This window comes from Oryctolagus cuniculus, chromosome 6, assembly GCF_964237555.1.
Source record: "Oryctolagus cuniculus chromosome 6, mOryCun1.1, whole genome shotgun sequence".
Classification (NCBI taxonomy): Eukaryota; Metazoa; Chordata; class Mammalia; order Lagomorpha; family Leporidae; genus Oryctolagus; species Oryctolagus cuniculus.
The window spans coordinates 12,992,517-13,017,705 of NC_091437.1; the positions used below are offsets into that span (position 1 = coordinate 12,992,517).

At 42.1% G+C, this 25,189-nt stretch overlaps 1 protein-coding gene across 6 annotated transcripts in view; it reads right to left on the minus strand.

Moving 5' to 3' along the window:
• Positions 1–1,683: 1,683 nt before the first annotated feature.
• Positions 1,684–25,189, minus strand: part of CEP120 (centrosomal protein 120) — a 68,174-nt gene continuing 44,668 nt past the window's right edge. For 5 of the 6 annotated variants that reach the window (XM_070076047.1, XM_002710153.5, XM_070076048.1 and 2 more), the window contains 4 exons: positions 24,832–24,954; positions 18,311–18,409; positions 8,207–8,352; positions 1,684–3,572 (listed from right to left, as the gene is read on the minus strand). In XM_070076047.1, the coding sequence (XP_069932148.1) occupies positions 3,338–3,572; positions 8,207–8,352; positions 18,311–18,409; positions 24,832–24,954 (603 nt within the window). In that variant the 3' untranslated portion in view covers positions 1,684–3,337. The remainder of the gene's footprint in view (positions 3,573–8,206; positions 8,353–18,310; positions 18,410–24,831; positions 24,955–25,189) is intronic. The other variant, XM_051844124.2, reaches the window with a different exon arrangement.

Sequence of the window (25,189 nt, forward strand, 5' to 3'; positions counted from 1 at the left end):
AGAAACGTACACCTGGTTTCTGCTCTCATAAGGCCTTGGGTTCTGGATGACTGTGGTTCCCATCATTCCTGCTCTATGAAACACGAAGAGGATGCAGTTCTGATACCAATGGCATCACACACGCCTCGTGTCCATCATCCATGTCCAGCACCAGATCAGAAGTGTTGAGAGCAGACCATGATGTGTTTTTCACGATTTTTCAACAGTGCTTTCACAGGCCTTATTCCCAACTCACGATGAGTCTTCTGCCCTCATGTCAGTGTTCTAGATCTCGCTACACATCTGAGGCTTTGGGTGGGCATTTGGTCTAGCGTTTAAGATCCCTGTTAAGCCTGGGACCCACATCAGAGTCGTGGGGATTGATCCCCAGGATCTAAGGCTAATGCAGACCTTGGGTGGGGGTGGGGGGTGCAGAAGGGCGGATCCAGCAGGAGTGTTTCAGGCAACTGGCTTTCTGCCCTGACTTGGGAAACCTGGAATTTGTTCTTGGATCCAGGGTTGGGCCCTAACCATTTTGGGAATGTGGGGGAGAGAAACATCAGATAGGATCTCTCTCACTTGATCTGTCAACAAAATAAGTAGAAAAAAATGTTTCCAGTTAAAACCCTGAAAATGTTATAAACTGCAGAAATTAAGCAGAAAACTATTTTTTTTTTAGTATTTTCAATTGTAAATATGGATCTTGGGATTCCACTTTTGGGCAAATCCATAGACAGAAGGTAGAGGGCAGTAGAGAATGGGTACTGTGAGTGTTCTTGGATAGTGAAGATGTTTTAGATGGTAGTGATGCTTGCACAATGTTGTTAACACAGACAAACCTATGGAATTGTGTACTATAAAACGGCATTTTTTATGGTAGGCAAATTACCTTAGTTTTTCAAAAATGAATTAAGGAATCAGTCACACTACACACAAATGATAGTGAAACAGTGTCTAAAGAGTTCTTGTGAACTCTGAGAACCACATCAGTCAAATCTGAAAAGGGTGCAGACCAGCACCATGAACTAGGCTGTCTGTGAACCCAGGTTCAGGCTGGGCAGGAACTGGATAGGGCAACAGGGAGAGGCACGACCATTTGGTCAGACGAGGTCATCTGCCTGCATCTGTGCAATGGCCGACAGGTCCCTGAACCACACTGCAACTCGAGATGGCTTGCTGCAACAGGAACTCAGATCCAGATAAAAACTCCTGGGATACAGTGTAGAGGAACTGGGAGTGTATACAGACATGGTGTAGGCAGAGCTGGTGGATGAGACAGGCTCCTCCCACGTAGTACACGCCAGCCCCAGATGGGGAAACCGTAGGCTTTCTCCATGACAAATGCAAAACTTATACTTTGCGCTAAAATGTGGGATGAAAGGCCTCTGCTGACGTGTCACCATGAGGAAGCACGGTCACACACGGCCCTGCCTGCTCACGGAGCTGCTGCGGCACGCCTGCTGACTGCTAGACATGGACCGCACTTTGGTCATCGGTCTGAAGACCTCCCATGCCACTTGCAAATGGAATGGCGATTGCTGAAGGACTCCAGAAAGACTCTTCCACGTGAACTCTGCTAACTGTAAGGCTCCAACAGTATCTGCAAGACAAGGCCTTGAAACAGACACAGTGACTTGAAACAGGAAAGGAATGAGGCTTGCCCCGCTAATTAGAAACATAAGCAAGGCTACTTAAGAACAGAGATACTTACAATTTTGATTTTATTTGTTAAATTACAATAGCCAAAAGATCACTTTACAGAAGGCAAAATAAAGCACACATCCATTTTTAAAAAGTCCTTTTTTTTTTTAAATCTAAGGCCCCCTCTAGTGTTTGAAAATAGTCACAGGCAGCACACAATGCAACTGAAAGTACACCCAGTGCACCACCCTAGACCTCCCACAACAAAAAGAATACTTCCATACATGTGGCACAAAAATCAGTGAGAGAAAATAACCATAATTAGCATTTCAAATTCCTGCTGTGATTAACAGATTCATTATTCTCTCATTCAGTCACTTCTTTGTAATTTACTGCTGGGTTGTCATTAAAAGGTTAATACTTCGTTAATAAGAAAAAAACATTAATGAATATAAGGATTTAGTTTTCCAAATACTATACCTGTTGGAAGTACAGAAAATTCATTTAATGGTACCAAGCATCCTATTCTGATTTTATGGAACTTACTGGTAAATACTGGAATCTTCCTCAAGTATACAAGGGCACTTGAAAACAGTCATGGAAAATGTGCATAAACTTTGAATTGCATTCCTCCATGACTGTTTTGAAGTACTTTCGTATACTCCAATCTACTACATTTAGGAATCCAAGTTTTTAATCACACAACCTGTTTATCCAAAACCTTCCTGTTGAAGGAGGTAGGAAAGTCTTACTGTGAGAAGAACGCTGGCTTTGAAAAGTATGATGTAAAAGGACTTGTAAAGCTTATACGGCACGTCATCGATCCAGCAACTCAACCTCATGTACTTCTGAAAAAGCCTCAAATTACGAGTGAAAAATAGTTGCTTTTTCACTCTGTGTTTGCAGCTGAAGCCTTCACGTGTCTGTTTCCACACTCTATGGCAGAGGGTTTGCATTTACAGCTGGTATGTCATTCCCTGGAAAATAAGAAGTCTCTAATCTCAACAATAAAAAAATACATAATGAGACCTTGAGCAGGAGACCAACAGGGAAACCCCTATCAAACAGTTAGCGTTCCGTGTTCTTAAAAGTGGAGTCTACGGAAAACTTGCAAGTTGAACGGCTCGAGAGGAGTTGGATGTGCATTCGCTCTGTTCACATCAGTGACTAACGTGTGATCCACTGCCATGCGGCTTCTCTGCAGGGACCCCGCCGTGTTTCGGAAGCTGTCACTGGCACATATTAAAAGTGGAGGATGTAAGTTAGGTCATCTAAAATGAGTTTACATTTACAACTTTGTCTCCATCTTTCAGATCCAGATGTTTAAATGGAAAAAGACAGGGCAGCTCTAAAGTGCAACATAGACTATGTTGGCTCAGCGTGAAAATCAGTCCACTGTGGTCATATCTCCTAGGACCAACGTAATGAAAAGCTGTTTTGAAGGTTAGCCATCAGATCACACACCAGAAAACACTGAAAAGTCACTTAAAGTGAGCATGCAAAATAAGTGTACAAAATACAATTAGAAATAAAAGGAGCATGGGAGAGGTAGCATCAAGTAAATAACATTAAATAAATACTATACAATGACATACAAAATTTGACTTAGAAAAACTTAAACAGCATGTCAGAAATCCCTTTCTCCGAAGTTTCGAGGATTTTACAATGTCAGTAAAATTTAGCTCTGGAGTCCGTGTGAAGATCTTTCCAAACGTTATTAATTACTTGCATTGTTTCTTGCCAAAACCTCTCTGATCTGTCGGTCGAGCTCACTGATTATCCGATCCTCATGACTGTACACACCCGTTCTCATCAAAGTATCCCTTTCTTCTATCAGGCGAGTCAAATAATCATCCAAACCTTCTTCGAGTGCAGTGCCGTGGGGGCTGTCCGCTTTTCCACTTGTAATCTCTCTGGAATCCTGGTACTGTTTCTGTTCTTGTTGTCTTAACCTGAGGAGTCAAGAACAAATGGCACTCTAGCAGGCAACAAATACTGTTTAGGTTTTCTTAACAGCACTGTTTAAAAACAACATGATTCCTTGGTAAAGTCAGTTTTTAATGCCATTTTCAGGAAGAAAACAAAGCGATGTTCCACTTGGCTAAGTCAGTCACACTTAAAAAGGCAGTTTTTAAAACAATACTTATTGTAACTGGAAACTACATAAACTATAGAAATGTTGGAGCTGCATGAAGAAAAACACATCGTCTGTAACCGATCAGCCAGAGATAACCCATCTGAGCCACATGAGTGTATTTCTCCTCAAGTTTAAAAGTACACACATGTACATCCAAAAATATGTACTTTCTCTTTAACCAACTGAAACCGTATTTGCAATGCTGTCTGTTTTTCACTTACACAGTGCATATCTTCCTACATCATTGTTCTTTGTTAGCATTCCATCATTCGCATGGACCATCATTCACTCATCCTTTACTGTTGACCTTTAGGTTGTAATTAAGCCCTTGGTATGGTTTAGAACATGGAATTCTGTTGCTAAATTCACTCAATAAATGTCTGTACTCAACAGGGATATTGCATTGAGTCAAGAAGGAGAGGCTCTACTATGCAGCTTCTCTTATTCACGGACAGCAAAATTCTAGAGATGTTAAGGTTCTGTACAGATACCTTCAAGTTCTCAGTCGGAGATGAAAGGTTGGTCATTATGTCAGGAAAACAGAGCAGTGACAGTACTTGGTGTTACTATCACTGGGTAGCTATGCTAACTTTGGGTATGTTTTAATTTAGAATACACAATTAAGATACATTCCTCTACAGCACTGGCTACAACAACATTTTGATGTGCAAGTCTTCCTAAATTTTATCTTCATAAGAAAGACAAAGCAGTTGAACCTAAGCCCCTCTATAACATGGTCTTCACAGTAGGAAAACCAATGAGAGGCAAGTCAACTTTGGAATCTGAATCTACGCTTGGGGCGAGATGGGGAGGAAGCATCGTTCAGGAGTGGAGTCCTGCTGTGACCCCCCAGGAGGACCAGGCCCTGGAGGGTACAGGAATCCAGGAAGTATACTGTTTCCTTTGATTAGTTCCTCTGAAATCTCAAACTCCCATAATTTGTCACGAAGGAAAAGGACACTGAAGGAATCTGTCTAATAAGGACACCAAATAGCTTTATCACTTGTAAAAAAAAAAAAAAAAAAATAGTAAACAAGGAGGAGCACTGTGCTCGGAGACCTCGGTGGAAAATCAGCCATTAAATGAGATAATGGTACAAAACTTGCCAATTAATCTGACCAGCTCCTAGTGGAAGACAACAGCAGATTTCTTTTTTTTTTTTTTAATTTATTATTTTTTTTTATTTTTTGACAGGCAGAGTGGACAGTGAGAGAGACAGAGAGAAAGGTCTTCCTTTTGCCGTTGGTTCACCCTCCAATGGCCGCCGCGGCCGGCGCGCTGCGGCCGGCGCACCGCGTTGATCCGATGGCAGGAGCCAGGAGCCAGGTACTTTTCCTGGTCTCCCATGGGGTGCAGGGCCCAAGCACCTGGGCCATCCTCCACTGCACTCCCGGGCCACAGCAGAGAGCTGGCCTGGAAGAGGGGCAACCGGGACAGAATCCGGCGCCCCGACCGGGACTAGAACCCGGTGTGCCGGCGCCGCTAGGCGGAGGATTAGCCTAGTGAGCCGCGGCGCCGGCCGACAACGGCAGATTTCTGAATAGCTGATGCCCCTACCCTAAGTCTTCTGCTACCTTGGAAGAAGGGGTCTTGCAAGCAAAGTAATGCTGCACAGTGCCTCCCTACATACCAGAAAGTTGAAACACTTCGCTCTTGGGCCTTGCTTACACAACAATAACAAATCCTAGTTTTACACAATGCATACTATATCCCTACCAAATCTTTACTGACATGGAAATTAGCAGTAATGATCACAACATAATTTTAGAACCTGTTAGCTGGGCACATACATATAGTTAATACAGGAAACATTGACAATATCCCTGAGTAAACTTGCTGCCACTAGGAACCTACTGGATTGTAGGTCTGAAAGTTCCTTCTTGCAGTGAATTGAGTGAGCTTCTATATATTTTTTCACTGCTCAAGGAGAGAAGCCTGTGTATTTTTTTAGTACGGTAGCCCTCTAGATACATGAAGGCAGTGTAATATTACCAGGTGGTCCAGGTGTTGTCTTCCCCAAGGTCAGTATCTTTCCTCTCTCCTTGCCACTTCTGGGACAACATGGTAGACAGCCCCCTTGTCTCTGGGAGGCTGATTTTCTTCAAAAGCGAATACTGACCACTGTTATTAGTACATAAGACCTCTCTGGCTTTTTCATATGAGCTGTCCGATGCCATCCTGCCTATGACTTAACCTTTTCTTACACACAGAGCTCCTTTGCTTTTGTCCCTTATAGTAATTTTGTTGATTTCGGTTCTCTGTGAATCTTGTAGTAAGAGATTAGTGCAATTCAAGTTGGGATGATTTACAAACTGGACGGGCACAAGTGGCTATCCTTAAGGAAGCCACTACAACAACACTTAGCAAACAGCAGAGACATTACATATACTTGGTACACTGAAACCAATGAAGTGCTATTTATGATGGAAAGCGCTGGAAGACAAGGTTCATGGCATACTCCATGGATCTGTAACTACTTCCACGTCTACAGTGCTGTAGATACTGAGTATCTGCTGAATGACGGCATGGGTTTGGCCCTGCCGGTGCAGCGCTTTTCATCAACCTGTTACAACTGGTGCTTGCTCATGCAGCCTTCAAATACAGCTGCTTAATTCAGCTCGAAACCCATCTAATGTAACAACAGCATGTGTCCAGCGCAAACATGGAGATGTCACAGGATACTTCCATCGAATATGTGTGTGTTCCTCACGAACTGTATCCCCCAAACTCTGATGTTGGAGCTCTGAGCTGCCACGTGATAGGGTCTGTAGGAGACAATCAGGTGTGGATGAGACCGTAAGGGTGGGTGGGGCTCTCATGGTGCGATGAGTGCTCCTTCAAGGAGAACTACCAGAACGCATTCTCTCCGCATCTCATGAGCACACAGCGAGAGGGCAGTCCTCTGAACGTGGCCAGTTGGACTTTCCAGCCCTTCAGTCTGTGTTTTCTGCCCTGGCAATCTCGGGTGATTCAGATGGTACGCTGGGCTGAAACAAAAACGCACTGCAGCCCCTTGATAAACTAAGCAGAAAGGTCTTTTCCCCAAACTACCCTCCAGAGAGACTGTACACATTCCAAGGGGAATCTGTTCCAAGAACCCCAATGGATGCCTGCAGCAGCAAACAGTACTGAACCTATGGATGCTATGCTTTTTTTCTATGATAGTGTACAGTACACTGAAGTAAGACATCACGAGCTTGTGATGTTTCTGAAAATACCTTCTTGTACCATACTCAGCTTTCCTGTGGGCTTGTGTGGTGAGACAGGACCTATGTGAAGAGATGGGGCTAGCTACGTGATGGCAGCCTTGTGATGCATCGTTAGGCTAATAAATAAAAACTACTTGAACCCACGCAATGTGACACCAAGACAGTTGTTCTGACCCTAGAGCTGGCTACTCCGTGATACCAGGAGGGTAGTAAGTACAGTGTGGCTCTGTTGGAAAAGGGATGACGCAAGTCCAGGAAGGAGAAGCAGAACGTGAGATTTCATCACACCACTCAGAACGGCATGCATTTCAAAGCTTACAAATGGCGTATTACTGGAATTTTCTGCATACTATTTTTGGACTCTTGGACAGTTAGCTGTATGTAACTAAAACCACAGGAAAGAAACTGCAGGAAAGCAGGGACTACTGTAATTAAAAAAAAAAACAACAACAAAAAAACTGGTGTCTGACACAGTGAGCCTCAATAAATGAGGCATTGCATTACTGATATTAATGTAATTAACTGGACACTTCTTATACTTTAAATACATAGATCACAGAGGAAACGTAGGGAATCTACTTCAGGATTATGTTAAATGCAATTTTCAATTATATAAAGATGTGTACCTTTTTTGGAAAGGCACAGGGAAACAGAGGGAGAGACGGCAAGAAGGGTCTGGTTCACTCCCTCAGTGGCCTCAGCAGCGAGGGCTGGGCCAAGCTGAAGCCAGGAACCAGGAGTCCACCTGGGTCTCCCTTGTGTGTGGCAGGGACTCCAACCAGGACTCTGATCCGGGATGCAGGCCTTGCAAGCAGCAGCTTAACCTGGAAGAGCACAGCACCGGCCTCTGTTTTGCCCTTGGCAGACCTAAGGTGGTGTGTTCCTGGGACCAGTGCTGACTGAAGGTTCCCCTAAGGAGCAGTGCGGCGGTGCAGGTTTCGCAGTTTCCTACGACGCAGGCCTTCCACATTCATCAGAGTCCTGGGTGCCTCACTTGCGAAAAGCAGCAAAGATGGCCCACATGCTGGGGCCCTGCCACCTATAGGTGAGCCCCGGCCCAGCCGCTGCTGCCACGTGGGGAGTGAACCAGCACTAGAAAGCTCTCTGTCACCTTGCTTTCAAATAACTAAACAATAAATCTTAAAAAAAACTAAAAGCTTCCTAAGGACAGGAAAAATGTTGATTTAAGAAAGATCATCAGAACTGTTGTTCTTTTTAGAAAAGCCAATCTTGATTGTACCTGTTCAATTCATTTCTTATATCCAGTAACTCTTGCTGTTCAGTTTTGACTGTGTCTTTTTCCTCCGCAGCCAGGTAACGCAGTCTCATCTGTTCCAGTTCTTCCTGCTGCTTTTTAAGGCGAGCCATTTGACTTTCTTGCTCCCTCTTGAAAACAGAAACAAGCCAGATACATAATGGGAGTCAGACAGAGATTTCACATGCCTGGACTTGGGATCAGAATCCTATTTTGACAGTTCTGATGATAGAGCCCGGCACTGTCTAATCTGCAAGTGACGTATAAACTAGACATGTTCAGCATGGGAGACCAGGAGAAGCACCTGGCTCCTGCCATTGCATCAGCGCGGTGCGCCACCCGTAGCGGCCATTAGGGGAGTGAACCAACGGAAGGAAGACCTTTCTGTTTCTCTCTCACTAACTCTGCCTGTCAACACACACACATTAATTAAAGCAGCTTTGACCCATTACTAATTCCAGCCCCACCCCAGAAAATAAGGTCTTTCTTCTTTGTGAGCACACACAGAAACAGAATCACAAAATACACTGTAGGTTGTGTTAGGATTATTCTGTACTCCTCCAGGTCAAGAGAAAATCTTTTTAAAACAACATCTGGCCGGCGCCACGGGTCAATAGGCTAATCCTTCGCCTGTGGCGCCGGCACACCGGGTTCTAGTCCCGGTTGGGGCGCCGGATTCTGTCCCAGTTGCCCCTCTTCCAGGCCAGCTCTCTGCTGTGGCCTGGGAGTGCAGTGGGGGATGGCCCAGGTACTTGGGCCCTGCACCTACATGGAGACCAAGAGAAGCACCTGGCTCCTGGCTTCAGATCAGTGCAATGCACCAGCTGCGGCAGCCATTGGAGGGTGAACCTACAGAAAAGGAAGACCCTTCTCTGTCTCTCTCTCACTGTCCACTCTGTCAAAAAAAAAAAAAAAAAAAAAATCTAACCTTTCCCAGGCTGTTCCCTGACTTCCTCAAGCAGTCTCTCAATAACAGACCTTTCTGGAGCTACAAACAATGCCAGACTGTGACACTATCTTCTGCACATGAATCCTTCCACACAGTCCTTAAGAAACAGTGTTTTTCTTGAGGACAGCCCCGCACAGTGGGAAAGCCAGGTCACTAGTAATGTATCATCTATGTTTTCACACTGAGTAGTTTACTGAAAGGAACAGTGAAAGCACGAGTAAATACTGTGCTAAGAGAACCACTATGCAGACCCGAAAAAGAGCACGGCCAGGTCTCCACCAGAACTGTTTGCTCCCAGGGGCACCCACCCTTACCCCAGGTAACTGCTGCCCTAACCAGACAGGAGCCACCTTGTGAGTGCTCTGGGCTTTCTCTGGAACTGTGTTGTACGTATTATTTTCCTTCAGGCTTCTTTCATTAGCATTGTTTGCAAGACTGATTTGAGTTACTCTGTGTAACTGAACATCTTAAACATTCATATAATGTAGCGTACCACTGAGAGAGCATGCAGTTTACTCCACTGTACTTGCAAAAAGACGTCTGGCCACTCTGCAGTGCAGTATTATAAATAACTGCATGCGTGTCTACCAGGCCTTCAAACTGCTGGGTTGGAGGCTGCGGAAATTTTTCAGCATTAGCTGTACTACCAAACAGTCTGAAAAGTAGTCATAGCAGTTTGAGCATTCCAGTGTTCCATTTTCTTGCCAACACTTGGTAATGTCAATTTTTCTTTCTCTTCACTGACAGGTGTTACACTGGTATCTCATGATTTTTATTGTGCATTTTTCCAAAGAGTAATGAACATTTTTTAATGGCATGTGGATATCTTGATGTATAAAGTTGCTATTCAACCTGTGCAACTCTTCTCTACTTTGTTTTAGCATCTCACTGATACTTGTATATACTGGTTAATCCCTTTGTTACATAAATTACAAATATTACCCAGAGCCTTTATCTTGCCTTCTTCATCCTTTATTGGTTTTTTACTAACAGAAGTCCTTAATCTTAACGTAGCATGAAGGTGATGCTGGTCTAATTAAAGTGGGGGGGGGGGGGATGTTCTGTTTTTTGCTCTTTGGTCAGTTTAGTGAATGGTTTTCACCACCCTTATCTCTGAGCACCCAGGGCCCCTGGAATTTGTCCCTTTAGAAAATTCTGGATGTTGGTGGTAACTGCCTGCTCACTTTTGCCCTTGCACATTCTTACCAAGGGAAAGGACTCCTTGAATTTGGTGTTCTTTGACTGATTTCTTGAAAACACTAAAGGATTTCCCTCTAGGCATAGCTTCCCCAAGTTCCATGCTTTGATATGCTGTAATCTCATTTTTCAGCATAAAGTATTTTTATACTTACCTTTATTCTCCAATGTACCATGAGTTATCAGAAGTATATTATTTAATACTCCAGCATTTGGGGTATTATTACATTTCAGTTGCCAGCTTAATCTCATTGTGGCTAGAGAACATATTCTGAATTACCATCTTCAGCAATGTGTTTAAGAACTGTGGTTTAGTCTAGTATGTGGGCGATGTGGCTTAAAGTTCCATGTGCACTAGAGAACACCTATCCTGGACTTGTCTGTTTCTTGATGAAGTATTCTAGACATAACCAATGGTTAACTTCGTTGTCTCTGTTTGCTAACTTTCTGTTGCTTGCTTTGTCAATTCTCAGGAAAGTTAGGTAAAGTGAATTAACCCTCTTAAATGATGAAGAATACTCCCTACAGTAATGGTATCTGCCTAACATCTACTTGCCCGATCCAAGTGCTGCAAGAACTTTTAGTATTTTTTTTTTAAAGACTCATTTACTTCACAGAGTAACGCAGAGAGGCAAAGAGAAAGAGACAGACGCGCCGATCTGAAGCCAGGAGCCTCTTCCGGGTCTCCCACGCGGGTGCAGGGGCCCAAGAACTTGGGCCATCTTGTACTGCTCTCCCAGGCCAGAGCAGAGAGCTGGATCAGAGGTGCAGCAGCCAGGTCTCGTACTGGCACTCATAAGGGATGCCAACCCTTCGAGCCAGGGTGTTAACCCACTGCGCCACAGCATCGGCCCCAGAACTTTTAGTATTGATACAGTACATATTTCTCCTTCTTTCAAAATCCAAGCATGCTGTATCCTGATATTTCAGCTATGTCCCTTATTTACCATATTTTCTAAAAAAATATTTATTTGAAAGGCAGTGTGACCGAGGGAAACACAAAAAGAGATGTTTTATCTGCTGGTTCACTCTCCAAATGGCCGCAACAGCTGGGTTATACCCCGTCAAAGCCAGAAACCAAGAACTCCATCTGGCCCTCCCACGTGGGCGGCAGGCATTCCAACACGTGGGCCTTTCTGCACTGCTTTCCGAGGTGCATTAGCGGCTGGAGCAACCAGGACTCATCCTAGTATTCCAGTATGGTATGTGGCAATCCCAGCTGGGGGCTGCACCTGCTGTGCCACAGCGCTGCCTGCCACCCCCCCCAACCCACCCATATTTACCTAACTTTTGGGCTTCCTTTTCACAGGGTACTTTTTAATCTAATGTTTGTTATTAATGGGGACGCTTAGTCCATTTATGTGTAAAGCCACTGATAAATCTTTGAAATCTTTTCATCGTATTTTCTACTTTGATGGCTTTAAATATTTTATCATTGATTTTCCCCCCTACATCAACTTGTTATATTTCTTAATGTTTTTCTACAACTTTTAGTCTGATATTTAATTTCCATTACTCTTGAGTGTTCTGAATTTGAGTCGTCATTTGTGGTCATTTTCCTTCTGTCCAAAAGACAGATATCTTCTATGGCATCTACCTCAGGGTTGGCAGGACTGATTCTCCCAATTTTTACTGGTGTAAAAAATCTTAGGTCACTTTACTATATGAAAAAATTTTTTTTACTGGGTATAGAATTATAAGTTGGCAGTCACTGTCGTACTGTCATTTAATATTTTAGGGACAGAATTCCACCGTCTTGGGAATTCTGTGACACTGATTGAAAAGTCATCTGTTAGTCTTACTGTTAGACAGCAGTCTGTAACTACCTTCCAGCCCTGGCTCCCAGCTGCTTTTAACATTTTCTTTGCTTTTATCCTGCTTGGAGTTCACAGATTTTCTTAAATCTATGCACTGAGAGATTGTCTACTTTAAAAAATCTCAGCCAGCATCTCTCTGAATATTGCTCTCTATGTTCTCTTGTCCAGAGGGGTGTCCAATTGCACATACGTTATTCTATGTCACTTCAGTCCTTTTAAACACTAGTATTGGAAACTGCAAATCTGTACAACCAACTTCAAGCAATTTTTAGTTCTCTTCTACCAGATAGTAAACATGAGACAAACTCTTAGGTATACAAACCATGTTCACTAGGGAGGAAAACAACAACAGATAAATTTTAGTATACTGACAGAGAATGATTCCATCCACACATAGAAAGTCTAAAAACAGGCAGAAGCATTGGTGTTACCAAATTTAAAAATATCCACAAGGTAGAAAATTATAAAGAAAATCAAAGCAGTAATAAATCCTACATTCAGGCCCGTGGCTACTTGTGGAAACCAAGGAGAAGATGCAGTTGAGAAAGGCACCCAGAGGGCTTTTACAGCACTGATAAAGCTGTGTTTCTTAAACGTGACGGCAGGTGTGGAAGGTGTGCAAGACTCCCGCCTTTGAGATGTGAGACATATTTGATTTGAGACATATTTGATTTAAAAATATTTTAAGGGACGGATATACCAAATTGTTAGCTCTGGTGGAAGAGGAGATAAGATTATTGGTGATTTTTATTTCTGTGTTATATATGGTGGAGCAAAATTTGTTTTTACAATAAGCAAAATGACTAAGCTGAAAAGAATAAAACTCACTCACTTTAGCATTAGGTTACACTTATCTCCTTTAAATGCCTTGAATTTTTAATCAAGTATACAGTATTAATAATAATCGCACATGCACACACAAATTAGAGGTTTGTGAAGGAAATCCTGTCTACTGCCAGGTGCTCTGGGTTAAAGGCTCCTCAATCAAGTGAGTATAATCTTTATTTTGCCTTGGCTGCCCATAAATCCAGAGAGGAGATGTAAACATACACACACTAGACTAAACAGCGGCTATAAAGTGGCCACTACTTACTCTCCCACTCACACATACCATGTAAGTCTGTGGGAAAAAACTTACAACTAAACCAAGGAACTCAAGTCAAGTTTTCTGAAAATAACCCAGAGCTGACAAGTCAGTAGGAGGGCCTGGATGGTTTCAAGACACAGTTTTTAACCAAGACTTGGACCTCCAACTGTTTTCTTAAACAAAGATTTACATCCCATCCTTGGCTAAATTACTTATAAATTAATCAAATTAATTACTCTGAGTGGATAAGCAGAAGGCTGGACAAGATACTGCTGATGTCAGCCGATGAAGTCTGTGTTGTTTTAACTAAATGTATCAGCTTGGTTTTAAACAGATCTACTGTGCACAAATATGGTAAGGGAACCACAACCCACCTAAAATCTTAGCCCTGCTTCCTGTCCTGGGAACACAGATACCTCGATAGAATACATTTGACTTAATAAGACACAATTCATACTTCATAACAATGATCCATGTATTTAAAAAAAGGCGGCTTTATTTTGCTTACAGAATTCACTGTAAGGGGTCAAAGGTTAAGTAAATATAGAAGTGTTATTTAGAATACAGAGGAGTAAAGAAATCTTGTTTTTTAAATATTTCCATTGTACGTCTTCATGGAGAAGGGAAAAAGAAAACTGAATTACCCCTGAAATGTCGAACAAGTAGAACTCTGAACTTTGTCCCAAGTGCCCAAACCTAGAAGGGGGGGGGGGGGGATCATTTGCTTGTTCTCTAAATTAGGGCTCATTTGCTGTTACACTTAGTTATATTTTACAGCTGTTACCTTTTCAGTTACCAAAGAACACAACAAGCTGCTATTTGGAAGCACAACTTTTACAGTTGTGAATCCAAAGAAAAGATTTCTAAATAGTTACAAGATTATAATTTCTTAATTCACAAACGGACTATTCCAGGTCACCTTTGAGTAATGGAAATCTCTGTGTAAACATTCTTTTGGCAATGGGCACCAAGCATTAGATCTTGTTTCCAAGTTCCACCAGCTGGGTTTTGTCATCAACATTTATTAACAATCTAAGATACGGCTTTCACCGTCTAATTCGTACTACACAAATGTTTTGCATGGCCCTCTGGAGGGTTTTGATGTGACAAATCACTGGCAGAGATTACAGCCCCGTGGCTATTCACCGGAGGCAATGTAAAATTCGCATGGTACTAATCCAATTTAAACAAGAAGCTGCACAAACAATCCTGTGCACAAAAGCAGACAGATGATGCCAATTTTATATCAAATACAACAAATGTGTTTTTATTAAGAAATATTGGGAACAATTTTGAAGTGAATTTGTTTCACACACACATGCATCGGATGAAGTTATTAATTTCAATCGTTCCAAGCAGTGAACGGCTGCGCCCAGTTCACTATGGCAATCCCCACAACTCCAACTTCTCATCCTAAAGGGCTGCACCTCCGTGTGGTCTGCAGCACATCAGCCGTTCCTAGTGACCTCCAAGTGTGTTTGCAGTGTTGTTTCTAAAGCAGACAGTTTCTGGGATACGGAGTAACCCTGATCTACCATGCCACAGCAATGAATATCATGGCATTCAAAGAGCAAGATGACTGTATTTTCTGTCAGGAAGCAGAACTCTGGGAGATGAACTACTAATTTTTAACACTGCTTTCTTTCCTTTTCCTAATGCACTTAGAGTAATTCCAGAAGGAGGCCTCTGACCGTTTATAATTGTCTTTTTAGGAAAAAGAAGCTATTTTGCCAGAAGATGGCAAAAATGGGTGAGGATGGATGTGTCAGGAAGGCGAGGGATCGCAGGGCCATCTGTTATACAATATCCCATCTATAAAACAAATAAGCATGAATTTGGGGAGGGGGCTTCTATTCAGCACATTTTTTTCAACTGATATTGATAATGTCTTATAACTGTCATTTTATTTGTCAGTTAGCATTCACTGCAACTTCTTTGGGGGGGCAGGGTAGGAATTATCTTCCACTTCTCATTTATTCTCTCTTGTAAAACTTGAAAGAATCCTAATGGTGTTACCTGAAACATTTTCTCTATGAAACAAACACATTGATAACACAACCGTGCTCTGGTTTTTCTAACACTTACTGACTTCACTTGGATGGATGTCTCACCACGCTGCTGTATTCTTGCGAAATACCAGTCCGCCAAGCTGAACTTTCAAGTCCACATGGGAGACAACTGCCGTATCTGTAGCACTGTGCACAGGTGCATAGCAGCTCTCAACATCAGGAATGACAGGATGGTCAACTCAACTATGGATATTTCTTCATACTTAAAGATGCCATGTTGCGTATCTTCACCACGTGGCCCTTTCCCCTCTGTACAACACTGATTAAAACTACCATCCACTACAAAGCGCTGTCTTTCTCAACTCTGTTCTCCCCTACTTCCCTGCCCCTGGCACTCTGGAACAACATCCCCTGCTCCACGGTTACTGCTGATGCTTTCTTCCAACAGCTACTCAGTTATGATTCCTGCAGACACCACACAGCAGCTTTAGGGCTCCTCTCCCTTTGACAAGGCACCACTGACGCAGCACATGCTCCGTACTGAACACTTCACAGACAACTCACGTACTTCTCATTATACCAAAGAGGAGGCTAGCATTAGACCAACTGCCAAAGTAACAGTGGTAATAAGAGGCAGAGCTAACACTGAAGCCAGCTCTCTTAACTGAAAGATCATGTTCTTAACTACGAAGAGGATTTATGATCCTTCTGTCAGAATTTGTGTCCTGTGACTTGTAACAGCTATTCTCATCACATTGTTTCCTTGCCCCCAATTCCACAGGGACTCCTACCTGTCGTACTGTAAGACACCTGTGTATTTTGGCATTGTGCCTTCAAGTTAGCTTCTTCCAGGGCAATACTCTTGATCAGATAGCCCTGCCTGCCATGGCTCATTTTCTTCTCCTTGAAAGCCTTCTGTTGCTTGCTGCTGTGGCCCAAAACCATTCGATTGTGAAAGGCAAAGATTCTGAACCTGCACTTTGGTCAGACGATTTCAATCTTCGCTCCAGGGACTGGCACTGTGGCGCAGTAGGTTAATCCTCTGACTGCAGTGCTGGCATCTCAAATGGGTGCCAGTGTGAGTCCCGGCTGCTCCACTTCCGATCCAGCTCCCTACTAAAGCACCTGGGAAAGTAGTAGAAGACGCCTCAAGTGCTTGGACCCCTGCACCTGTGTGCGAGACCTGCAGGGAACCTACGGATAGAACACCTTTCTCTCTGTCACTCCCCTCACTGTGTAACTCTACCTCTGAAGTAAAATCTTCAAAAAAAACAAAAAACTTAGCTCCACGCCTGCATGATCATATGCACCTTAATTTCTTTAGGGCTCCCTTTGCTCATCTGTACCTGGGAACTGGGGTCATGTTCCTCAGGAACTCTGTCGGGACTGAATCAAAGGTCTCGATGCAGTGAGCCTTCCCCGGCATCGTCCTGATGGCCCCGTCCCTCTAGTAGCTATTGTCTTCATCAGCTCTCCTTCATAAGGTTCACAGAAAACGAGTATCGCAGAATTACTCTGGGATTTCAGGTTTTTTTTTTTTTTTTAAACAAAACCAACTTAAATCCATTTCCGTGAACTTTATTAAGTACCTTCATATCAGTTGTCTGTGGCACAGTTGCAAATTTTATCTCCGCAAAGGATTCCTGCATCCCTGTTTTGAATTACTGAATTTCTTTCCGTAAAAATTAAAGCATCCACTTTGCAAATCTTATCTCCTTCCCATGCTCCAATCAGCTTCTTAGAAACTATTTCCAAAACTGGAAACTCTCTACAGACACTACAGCTCCGCTCCTGTCACAAGGATCTTACTGTATTCTCCCTGCAATGACCTCTGACGTGGGCCCTCTGCTGTTTCACAGAAACGCTCCCTGCCTCTCTGCTGCGCCCATCCTATTCACTGTCCACATTCCCCCACTATGTTACTAACTTACAACCAATTCCTCCATTACAATCCGACCTGTTCACCTTCAGACGTCCATCTCAAATACCTCCTCTTCTAAGACCTCTTTCCTCACTCCTATTAAATACATGTACTTTCCCTTCCTAAGTACTCTGTGTAGTTTTTTCCAAGGCTCTTGCCATCAGGCAGTAAATGGTTTATTTATAGTTGTTTCTTCCTCCCTGAGAGAACAGACAGCATCCTGTAGCACTATATACAGTGTCTTCCTCAGTCCTATCAGCATTCATGACTTGACACCACAAGAGGAAAATCCCATACCTGGCTTCATGGGACAGTTTCTGGTCAAAAAGCAGGCACCCTAAAAATGCTATATAAAATGACTTTGAGACTAAGGGGCATAGTGGATTTCATGTTTACGCTTGGATCCTGTCCACAAGATACCTCATTATGCATATGCAAGTACTCCAAAAGCTGAAGAACCACCAGCACCCCCCACCGCGCCCCGCTTTGGGTCCCAAGCATTGAGGACATGGGACTCTGAATCAGTATATTCACTGACATCAGGGTAAATCGTCCGCTACTATGTAATTCTCATGCATACTGCTAGTACTCTTGCAAGTTTCAGGATAAAACTATAATTTGTTGTCTAGTAACAAGAAAAGAGATAAGCATATAAGAAGAACTCAGGACACAACTATCAGGGTTTTTAAAGTCTTTTAAACTTCCGCAAAATTAGCCATGTTTCCTTTTCTCTACTGAATTAGTCCATCTTCCTACAATTAATATTTTAAATACTTTGTCAAACTTAATTTTGAAGATTCCTTCCCACCCTCCCCCACAAGGAGGTAAAAGGGAGTTATTTTTAAGTGAGAGCTAGATAAACTACTCCAAACTTCTTTTGGGGAAAGAAGATAACTGACAACTTGGGGGGGCACCTAAATGTTTCCATTTTTAATTATGAAAAAGGAGGATCCTACGTCAAACACTTTTTTTTTAAAGCCTCTAATCTCAAAGAATAGCACTCGTGCTTCAAATGCAGACATCTAAACATTACAGATACTGCTAAACATGCAAACTTGTAAAGAAAGAAGGGAAAAAGACATAAAACGAATACGCCATAAACTACATACCTGTTTAAGTCTGGCAAGTTCTTTCAAAGCTCGTCCCCACTGTTGCTTGTAATGCAGTTTAGACTTAGTTGCAGATTCCAACTTTCTTTCAAGTTCAACCTAACAGTGATTAAAATCATATCAAGTGAAACACTATACCACTGTGTACAATCACTGAAAGATAATATATACAAAGAGTCTGGCTGAAGAAAAGAGTTTATATAGCGTAACATACGACATCATCTAAAACTGTTATATAATTGACTATAAATATTATGGCACATGAACATTTTCTTGTTTAAAATATGGTCTTATTTTTATTGCCTAACAGCCTACACCAAGAAGAACTGAATTAGTCTTAGCCTCCAGACAGTTGCTATAAAAGTATTTACACATGTATATTACATAAAGATCATAGAGAAAAAAATACATGATTTTCTACAAAAAGCAGTTCTGTTCACATTCCAAGTTCGCTGGCATTCTACATCTGAGAGACCCGGTTTCCCTTCTGGAGTCCTATCGTTACAAACATACTTTGGCAAAACCATGGAATGCTGAAAACACTCAAATGTTTTATCAGAAAGTAGTTTATTAAGAATGAGTATAAAGTCAAAAATATTTGAAGAATGTTAAAGTAAATCCAAAGGTTTAAAAAAAGTCCTTAATAAAACATATCCAACTTTTACTTTTTATTTTTCCCCTCAAATACATAAAGAAAAACACTAAAGTGATTCAATTAAAACGATGGTTATTTATACTTGCAGCAGGCAATCTGTTGTGCGTGAACTGAAGCCAACTTGGCAGTGTTATGGAATGTACTCGCTCGGTTTCAAACCAAGTACCAAACAAACTCGTGGAGCCAACAGACAGTTTTACTATTAAGTGATAATGTAATAATCTGCTTGAATTACAGTAAAGCACTGTTATTTGGAACTGACCAAATTTTTTTAGATCAAATCTAATTTTTTCCATATATACAGTTTCTAATGTTTTGTAGAAAAACAAAAGCGAAGACACTACCCAAAAATTCACACTTCAGAAAACTCCTATGAAAATAAAACGAAGGAACAGCAGATTGCCAAATTCCCTTCACAAGAGACCAGAACATTCGCTGCAGTAATATATGACCACATGGAGTCAAGGTCTTTGCTGCTTTACAAATCCCTAGTGCTCGGATTTAAACGTGTTGACATTTTCCAACCAGACTCAAGCATCTTAAGTCGAATAATACTGCTGAGATTATCGGGGATGATCTCTTCCACTTATCCCCCCAAGATTTATAAATATTACTTGGTAATTTAACAAGAGGCCGTACCTCAGAAGAACAGATCTTTTTTATAGCTGTGGGATAAAGGGGGTAGTCAACTATGGTAGTGCCCGTGTCCACGGTCTTGCAGAAGCCTAGCATCCTGAATGGGAACCAGGATGAGCCGAGAGGTGTAAGTTAGACCCAGTGGACTAGCTCTACTAGCAAACTATCTGGGTTCTATCAGTTTTGCCACCATTATTAAAATAAGTCACGAGTACATACTTGTTCATATTAATTTAAAATACCTGAGTAGTTATATGTATACTTTTAAGAATAAAGCCTCCAATTAGTATTTCTGAGACACAAACTTAATTCATTCCTATCACCAAATCAATGACACACAATTTGAGTTCTCCTTTTTAAAGAATAAAGAAATCTCTGATTCTAAAGAAATATATGGACTCACCTTCCTGAAAAATACACACAAGTAAATCTAGGCACTCAGAGAACCCTAGCTAAGAGCCTTTATTGTAAGTAGATCCGAGCCTTCTGGAACTTTTGCACTTGTCCACAGGGAAGTAATGAATCGTAAGCTAAATGATAAACTCCTACTCAGAGCCTGGAGAGGTTGAAAGCACAATTTCCCTCCTCCTACCCTTCGTATACTGACAATTACAGTTCTCTGCTACAAGTATGGAATTGACTTTGTCTCTAATCCCCTATTCCTAGGTCCATCGGCCATATAGAACTGCAGATCTCTCCCTAAAAGATTTTCAAATTTTATTCATTTATATTCCCACTGCCACTTCTTAAGCGCAGACTCTTCTGTAAGAGGATCTCATGTCTTTTCAGCCACCAGTCTCTTCTAGCTACAATCTTAAAACCACCATGAGATCGACTCACTCTACTAAAAAGTCTACAAGAGCTACTATTGGCCTATAGTATCAAGCCTAACTTCTCTCTCTGGGATTCAAGGCACTCCAAGACATTTGTGGGTACTTTATAAAGTTTGCAGAAAGATGGGATTAAATACTAGGTTTATTTTGATGCAACACATTTTGGAAATTCATGCACAATTTTCGTGATACACATTTTCCATGAACTTTTCAACACCTGCCTTCTAGTGTTCCTCAACAGGAAATCCTGTATTCCAGCCAGGTCTGTGTGCCCCGGGCTCCTGAGTCTGCCTGTTCTTTATCTTCTTTGCTTACTTAAACCTTAAGGCTCAACTCCTACCACTAACTGCAGCAGTCAACGGTTTCTCTCTTGTTACAGTCCCTGGTATTGGATTACTCAGAGTCATTTACTGCTCTCTGACCTACCTTCCCAATTACCTTACAAGCTCTCAGAAAGTGATGTTCCAAGATGGATGACCATGTGCTTGTCTTTCCCGTTTGACTTTTGTTGAAACCATCTACATTCTTTTCTTTTCTGTCTTTTCAACCTCTGTATGCCCCACTAAATTGTACAGTTTCCATATTTTATTTTTTAAAGTTCCAATTATTTTCAAACTATGCAAAACATGTTTATAGGTAAAAGTAAACCACAAAGTATTCACTTATTATATACTAATCAAAAATTATAGCAGTAATTACTGTAATGGATCTCAATGTTAACTCATTTTTAGACCACTTCAATGAGAATGGAAATATTTGTGTTACATTAACAAAATGAGTGATCAGGAAACACAGAAGGCCTTTAATCAGACACAACTGGAATACCTAAGGCATAAACTTTTCTACCACGGTCTCCTTTTGTGCTCTTACTTCTGTTACTATTTTTGAGAAATAAAATTCTGCCCTCTTCTGGCTCCAAAAAGGTTTACACAAGGTTTTTTCCAACAGCAGGAAAGCTTTGTTTTACTAGGCACTTCAGCGTGCGGATTAATTCACTAGGTCTACTACAGAGGCCACCCAATGACACACTTCCTTCTTTCTCAACAGGACACTAGCTACGCTTTCATGTTCAACAACCTTGATGGTTTCAACAACAGTGCCCTTGAAAGAAGGAACGTTTTAAACCATGTAAAATTTCTATGGCTGTGGCAGTTATTATTTAGTGAGCTAAATAATATTTTTATTTAGGGAAAAATAAGATAATGCTTCTGTTGAAACTGGTACAATTTCGGAACCCAGATAACAAAGTAAAATGGAACTACTCTTTGACACCTCTTATCTAACAGATATTGTGAGAACTGGTGAGGTATTATCCAGCTAGTACTTCAAATATTCCTGAAAAGGACTACATAATTCATATTCCTAAGCAGAGAAATACTTTAATACTTGGCTTTATCAAAAAGGGTGGGCACTGTCTAACTGGATTCACGTTCATAAGTAGAGAAATGAAGAGACTATCCATTGAAATATTCAAGACACAGAATCAAGAATGCTTTGCAAGTAAAGAAAGTAGGCATAAGAAGATGACCAGAAAACAGTTTTGCAACTGAGAGACTGCAGAGATAGTTCATGCATCCAGAAAGGTCAGATGAAAACCAGGTTTCAGGAAAGAGGACTGGGTTTAGTTTTGGATATTCTGGGATATCTGAGACTGAAGTTTCGACCTCAAGGGTCCAGAAGGACAAAAGAAAGACACTGTTCTGACAACAATCCTACTATCTTGTCCAGAGGCCACCTCATGTTTACAACACAACAGACGAAATGGGAAAGCAGATACGAGAATCCAGCCCTCTTCTAGTACCTGGACACTAAAGGGAACTGCAATACAGTAAAACAATGTCATTCCTAACACAGTTTCTTGCTATAGTAACTGCTACTATGTACTGAGCTTATTTCTTGCATGAATAAAAATTTTTAAACATCTCCAGTTTTAATTTCTAGTAATGAGGGTACTCCAAAGACCTCTTGTATCTATCAATTTTAAACAGTTCATGGGAAATGCATTATGGAGAAAAAACTTTTTACTAAAATAATCAACTTTCGAAGTCCCCTGGTGTTAAGGGTCTCAAGTCCAGCACATAAGAGAAAATGCTGCATCAGTGGGACTCCAGTGAGAGACAAATGCTGTCCTCTTACTACAGTTTTTACACATACTTAAAATGTAAAGATAGCACAATGTACATCAGATGCTTGCTAAATAAAATAAATAATGCCCCAGGTTCTAATTCTTTTGTCAACTTTATTAGCCTCATTTCAAAGACATGGAAGTAGAATTACTTGCCCAAGGTCACTGTCAACTACCATTATGTGCCACCCAATTTCCTTGCCAGGGCTTTATAGGCCCCTATTATAAACTTTAATCTTGGGGCCAGAGCTGTGGCACGGCGGGTTAAAGCCCCAGCCTGCAGTGCCGGCATCCCTTATGGGCGCCGGTTCCAGTCCCAGCTGCTCCACTTCTGATCCAGCTCTCTGCTATGGCCTGGGAAAGCAGTGGAAGATGGCCCAAGTCCTTGGGCCCCTGCACCCACGAGGGAGACCCAGAGGAAACTCCTGGCTTTGGATCGGCGCAGCTCTGACCACTGCAGTCATTTAGGGAGTGAACCAACAGAATGGAAGACCTCTCTCTCTTTTGAACTCAACCTCTCTCTCTGTAACTCTGTTTTTCATATAAAAATATTAAAAAAAAACCAATGTAATCTTGCACCCTCTCCTGCCAGCAAACCTTCTAGGCTTAGCTGTACCTCAACACCTGCTCCCTGGACTCAAGGTCTTTGCACTGCTGGCTCTTGTCCACATGTTACCTCCTCCAAGAGGCCCTGCTTCATTGTCCTATGCACAGCAACATCTGTCCTGCCGTGCCCTCTACACTGCCACATTCACTCTAACACTTTCCTTTTTGTTAATTATTGCTTAGCGTTACCAAAAAGTATTTATTTACTCCTCTTGAATAGAGCTCGAGGAGTATCTCCTGTTTAGTTCAATGCTAACAATCAACCTGGGAACACAGAGCGAACTTACCAAATGGACGGTGAACTGAGAGATGCAAACTTAACACCTCAAAAACCCTTTTGTACCAAGTTGACAAAGCTATAAACCACATGTGCTCCCTCAACTGACGCTCACGGAACGAATATATGGAGATTTCGAGTGGCAGAGATGACTTTGCACTACTATCGATACATTTTTACTTGGCGCACAAGGCACAGTTGCTGTCCAGAGCACAGATCACAGGAAAATAGCTACAACATGCTTCCCACCTGGGCGAGTTGAGAAGCCAGTTTGGACTGGCACAGCTGTCGGAGTCACAGCATTACAATTCCAGAAGGAATCTAACCCGCATCTGAACATAAGCGCTCAGGCTGAGTGGTTTTCCAAGCAGTTCAGTACTCTTCCTTTCCCTGCAGCACTCCAAGGGGGACCACACGTGACTCGACTCTACGCTCTCATCTGCTATGCTTTAGTCCTTTCTCGCAAAGCTGAAGGCTATCTCATGCTGCCTAGTGTCTCTGTTACTACAGTCACGTCCTTCATCAACACGCAGTAAGCCAATCCTATAAACCAGACAGGAAAGAGTAGAGAAACGATCCTTCATGTTTCCAACTCCCAGTGCTGCGTCTTTCACTACTGCCCCCTTGTGGCTGAGTCTACAGAGAGCAAAGTGCAGGGAAGCTGTCAGGAGGAGGGGGAGTACAGGGGAGGGCTGGCACAAAAACCAGATGATGACACAACTGAAGCTCACTTTCTAGCAGTATTGCCTGTGTGTTCCTCCTGTATGTGTGTGTGTGTGTGATGTCTTTTTAATCATACCTACAAATGATTAAATTACAAAATGCAAAAACAGGTATTGTCAAACTTCAGTACCTGTTGGCGTCACACTTTTTTTTTAGTGCCTAGCCCCTCAATGTTCTCTGCTTAAGGAGAATCCCAGTATAAAGGCTTGCTAACCACAAGAAACCAAACAGGAGCGCGCTGCCTCCTTCCACGCTGAGTGACAGTGCACACAGTGATCTAAATGAGCACGCCGTCCAGAGAGCAGTCACAATGGCTCCCACAGACCCAGCAGTTCTGTTCTGGCACTCCAGCCCTGGAGTCTGGAACCCAGGGACAGGACAGCAGCACCTCCACCAAGAGCATCCCACATAGGCTGTTCTGAGACAGGACACCGCCCAGGCCTTGCCGCCACTAGTTCCTGCGCACATTTTCAAACGGTTTCTAGGCTTCATTCCCAGGGTCAGTCAGTTGTGGTGTTGGCGGCCAACAACTCGACAAAGTCACATGCTCTTACCTGGTATTAGAACACTACAGGGGAACATCAGCACACTGCACACGAGCCTCTTACTCACTGAGTTTATACAGCTATCACCGAGCCTGGGTAAGCTGCCAGAGATGACACGTACCTTTTCCAAGGTGAGAAGATTTATTTCAGACTGCAGACGGATTTCAGGTTTGCTGCTCTGCTGATCCTTGAACTGCTGGAACTCTTTTTCCAAAATCTTGTATTTATTTTCAGAATCACTAAGCTGCATTAAAAAAAAGTTATTTTAAAACAATGATATTCAAAGTATATTACAGAATTCAATTCAACAGTGTCATTTTTTCCTTATCCTACACCATGCTTTGAGCAGAAGACTGGCAAATGATGCAAAATATGAGGAAAATACTGATCTCTCATAATTAAGTTCAGTAAATCAACTGACAACAAATCTACACAACTTCTGTATACATTTTTTTAAATTTATTTTTATTTATTTGAAC